Source organism: Pyricularia pennisetigena, chromosome 3 (assembly GCF_004337985.1).
Source record: "Pyricularia pennisetigena strain Br36 chromosome 3, whole genome shotgun sequence".
Lineage (NCBI taxonomy): Eukaryota > Fungi > Ascomycota > Sordariomycetes > Magnaporthales > Pyriculariaceae > Pyricularia > Pyricularia pennisetigena.
In genome coordinates, this window is record NC_043742.1 from 7,669,358 (window position 1) to 7,673,598 (window position 4,241).

At 53.5% G+C, this 4,241-nt stretch overlaps 3 protein-coding genes across 3 annotated transcripts; 2 read left to right on the forward strand and 1 right to left on the reverse strand.

The window, feature by feature from the left end:
• Positions 1-894: 894 nt before the first annotated feature.
• On the forward strand, positions 895-1,623 carry PpBr36_03836 (uncharacterized protein; the record flags this gene model as incomplete). The annotated part of the gene is made up of 1 exon (XM_029891005.1): positions 895-1,623. The coding sequence occupies one exon, from the start codon at positions 895-897 to the stop codon at positions 1,621-1,623; it is 729 nt and encodes a 242-aa protein (XP_029754014.1).
• Positions 1,624-2,811: 1,188 nt separating this feature from the next.
• On the reverse strand, positions 2,812-4,109 carry PpBr36_03837 (uncharacterized protein; the record flags this gene model as incomplete). Its single annotated transcript, XM_029891006.1, has 2 exons — positions 2,812-2,837; positions 3,014-4,109. 2 exons carry the CDS (start codon positions 4,107-4,109, stop codon positions 2,812-2,814), a joined length of 1,122 nt encoding a protein of 373 aa, XP_029754015.1.
• Positions 3,015-3,980, forward strand: PpBr36_03838 (uncharacterized protein; the record flags this gene model as incomplete). The annotated part of the gene is made up of 1 exon (XM_029891007.1): positions 3,015-3,980. The coding sequence occupies one exon, from the start codon at positions 3,015-3,017 to the stop codon at positions 3,978-3,980; it is 966 nt and encodes a 321-aa protein (XP_029753308.1).
• Positions 4,110-4,241: the final 132 nt, after the last annotated feature.

Genomic DNA, 4,241 nt, shown 5'->3' on the forward strand with positions numbered 1-4,241 from the left:
TTTTCAAAAAACTTTGTTTTCGTGGCCATCTCCGTCGCCAAGCCACCGGCTCGTGTGCGTCTTGATAATCTGCGCAGGCTGAACTGCCATCACTTGGGTTGAATGCCTACGTACATTTTCGTCTGAAGGCTTGTGGTTCCTTGGTTTCTTTATCGTCTAGTCTAGTGGACAGTCTGATGTTTTCGAGTATTTTCTTCGGTTATATTTGTGCCAATGGGCAACCAGTTCTGATATTTCCTTTGACTTCTTGATCCCGTCGGTCCATTTTATTGTATTTTTCTCCTATATTCTTCATTTTTCCGCCCATTAATTAGTTCACGGTATCCCGGCATCACAGAACTATGCAGCAAAGTACTGATGTTTCCCGCTTACCATCACCACTTCTGCCGGTGTGGTGACTCTGTTGTCGTCAAAGTCTTGTGCAAGTACCACAGGTTTAAGTTGACCATTTTGGGGAAAACTCTCCCTCACCAGAGCAGGCATTATATCTTCGCAGTAATATTTTTTTAGGCCAAGAGCATCAGTCATTCGCCAAAACGTTACGTAGTCCTGTCGATGCGGACAACTGTTTCCAGATCTTGACTAGATCCCCTAAACTTACCTTCAAAGTTAGGTTCCGAAGCATGCTACTAGTCTGCGCTTGTTTTGGCTGTAAGTCATGACATGTTCTTAGGCACACAAGACACCGCGACCCATCCTTCGTTGACTCGGCCGATTTGGTTTGATGGTGAAAGCTTAGCATAGGGCGGTTCACATCGTGATATAAAGCCTTGAGGGGTTGACCATCACTTCGAGCTTAGTGCTGCATCTACACTTTCTTCTAGTACACGTCAAACTATCCCGAGCACAAACACTAAATAACTTTATGTCAAGGAACCAGCAAAACCGCCGACAATGCCCTCTTTCAAATCAGTTCTAGTCGCCCTTATTGCCGCCAGCACCACGCTTGCTGGCCCAATCGTACGTCACGGGCCTGTCCAAGTGCGACGGGCTGTCATGTGCCGCGACGGCATTACGGCCGATCCAGACCCCGTGTCGCTGCCGGTGCCGGTGCCGGGAGTGGACGAGCAGGAGGACCAGTTGGATCCCGTCCAGTCCGAGCTCGAGGACGAGGACGACGATTCCAGGGGATTGGAAGCGCGCCAGTCCCGCACTGCACAGCAAACAAAAACCGGAACGCGAAAGACGGTCACTGGAGGGAAACAGCGCGGCGGGGGGACGACAGCTGCTGCATCCAGAGGTTCGAGCTCATCGGGTGGTAGAACACTGAATCCGGGCATCCTTAACGCGATATCCGCCCCGCCGTTGCCTGTGAGCTCCGACAGAAAGATACCGATCGGGATTCTGCTCGATCGTGGATTGGAAGAGCGCCAGTCTCGGACTGCACGACAGACAAAGGATGAACAAGCAAAAGGTGGAACGACGCGAAAAGGAGCGCCCGCGAGCAAACAAGGCGGCGGCGGTGAGACAACAACGTTGACCTTGACAAAGCCAGTGAGGATAACTCCGGAAATTATTGCGCAGATATCTCGGCCGCCGCCGTTGGTTGTCACTTCTAGAAAAAAGAAATCGGATATTTCACTTGGCCCTGGACCGCAAGTGAGCAAGGCCGCTACACGATGATCAAAAGTCGGAACACGAATATCTCTCCAATAAGGAATATCTTTAGGCTCGTACTGGATTGAGGCCATGATAGTGAGGCTGCGCTGGGTTGAAGGGCTACCTGGTTTTCTTTTCTGTTGGACTTCTGGATATGTAACTTATGTTATGCAAATTGTGCTAACGAGCTTGACGCTATTGGAGCAGTGCAGGATATGCATGGCAGCTTTCCATGGATGTGCAATGCGGAATTATATATTGCTTACCACACCTCACTTGCGTTCCGCCCCGCCCATTTGAATCTGTTCTTTACTACACTATAAAGTAATTAATTCAGCTGAAGCGAGAAAAGTACGTGGGGGTCAGATGAGCTCCGTTTTACTGTTGCCGCTCGTATCATCTTCAAGCTTTGGCACCGGCCAAAAGATCTGCTTGGCCACACAGTGAACCCCCAACACCCCACAACACGTACCCCGTACGAATCCACCCATCCACTAACTTTTTCCTTTTCGGACCCCGCACCTATCATCACTCGCATCGAACCAACCGGTTCCAAACCCCAAAAAAGAAAAGAAAAAAAAAAAGTCGGACCTTTCTTGACAGCTCCTCCTCCCGAACAACAAGCAAAAAAAAAACCTAATCAAACCTGCCGAGGGTGATGCTATCTGGATCTCCGCGCTCGGGGGCTATGGCGTGCTCCTGTTTATTCCTGTTGTCGTGGAGCTTTGATGAGGGGACGGAGGAGATTGAGGAGAAGCGATTACCAGGTATTACCTGCACACATACAAGCTGAGATCATATGAAAAGTTATTCTCGTCCTCTTCTCTCCATCCCTGATTAACTTTGGTGACTTTTGACTTTTTTTTTTGCAACCACATCATACGCACATGATCATCAACATTGGTTGTCTCCATTGCTTTTTCTGTTGACTTTTCTTTTTTACTTTACGGAACATCATCACCACATCGCATCACCATTCGTTGGTCAACCGCTCCCTCTAAATAACTTTGGACGAGTTCCTTGGGGGCTGCCCTCGTGCTACCTGACGCTACTATCCGCGGTGCACGACACACTGTTTCCTTTCACAAAAGGAAGAAGCCAGCAACATCCTTGCCATTCTAACCTGCCGTCCTCTGGCTGATTAGAACAAGGCCATATCGTACTATATTACATCCCGCGAGAACACATCCTCCCACCTGTCTTTAGCTTCGGCTACTTCCCTGGCGTCACCAACGCCACTGAAGAAGATAGATATAACGCTAGCCAGGCGACTGTTCTCGTCTTTTGACGCCGGCATCCCCCTTGAACACTTGAACACCAAACCCAAAGCTCACCACCCCGCACAAACCCAAAAAAAAGCCCCCTCCAAAAGACAAAAAAAAAAAAAAGAAAAGAAAAGAAAAGAAAAGCACACAATGGCCACTCCCAACGGCGGTGAAGCAAACGGCTCGACCCGGCGCCCGCTCACGCGCGGCATCTACGTCCCGACGGTTGCCTTCTTCACTGCGGACGAGGAGGTGGACGTGGCGACGACGGCGTCGCACGCCACGCGGCTGGCGGGCACGGGCATCGCCGGCATCGTCTGCCAGGGCTCCAACGGCGAGGCGGTGCACCTGGACCGGGATGAGCGCAAGCTCATCGTGCGCACGACGCGCGACGCCCTCGACGCGGCCGGCGCGCGGTCGCTCCCCGTCATCGCGGGCGCGGGCGCCCAGAGCACCCGCGAGACGATCCAGCACTGCCGCGACGCCGCCGACGCCGGCGCCGACTACGCCATCGTCCTCCCGCCCGCCTACTACGGCAGCCTGCTGACCACGCAGCATGTGGTCAACCACTTCCTCGCCGTCGCCGACGCCTCGCCGCTCCCGCTCCTCGTCTACAACTTCCCCGGCGCCTGCGCGGGCCTGGACCTGTCGAGCGACACGGTCCTCGCCATCGCGCAGCACCGCAACGTCGTGGGCGTCAAGCTGACATGCGGCAACACGGGCAAGCTGGCCCGCGTCGTCGCCGCCGCCAAGCCCGGCTTCTTCACCTTTGGCGGCAGCGTCGACTTCACCATCCAGACCCTGGCCGTCGGCGGCCACGGCATCATCGGCGGCACCGCCAACGTCGCGCCCCTGGCCTGCGTGCGCCTCATGGACCTCTGGGACGCCGGCAAGGCCGACGAGGCCCGCGCCCTGCAGGCCGTCGTCGCCAGGGGCGACTGGACCGCCATCCAGGGCGGCTTCGTCAGCGTAAAGGCCGCGCTCGAAAAGTACTGCGGCTACGGCGGAAAGCCCAGGTCGCCCTGTGCCCTGCTCGAGGGCGCCGCCCTGGCCAAGCAACTCGACGGCTTCGCCGAGCTGGTGGCTGCCGAGAGGGAGTTGGAGGCCAAGAAGTAAGGGATGGCGCTGCTTGTATGGGGGCTTCTTCTTCTTCTTCTTCTTCTTCTTCTTCTTCTTCTTCTTCTTCTTCTTCTTCTTCTTCTTCTTCTTCTTCTTCTTCTTCTTCTTCATCAAGCTGCGTAGCATTTGCTTTTTTTTTCTAGGGCTTGCTCCTTTCTTGACATAATGCATAATAGAATGGTTGGCCTTGTATGCTCCTTTGTCAATGATGCTGTATTCACTGTTTTATATGTTGCTGTTAACAGCTTGTTTATACTG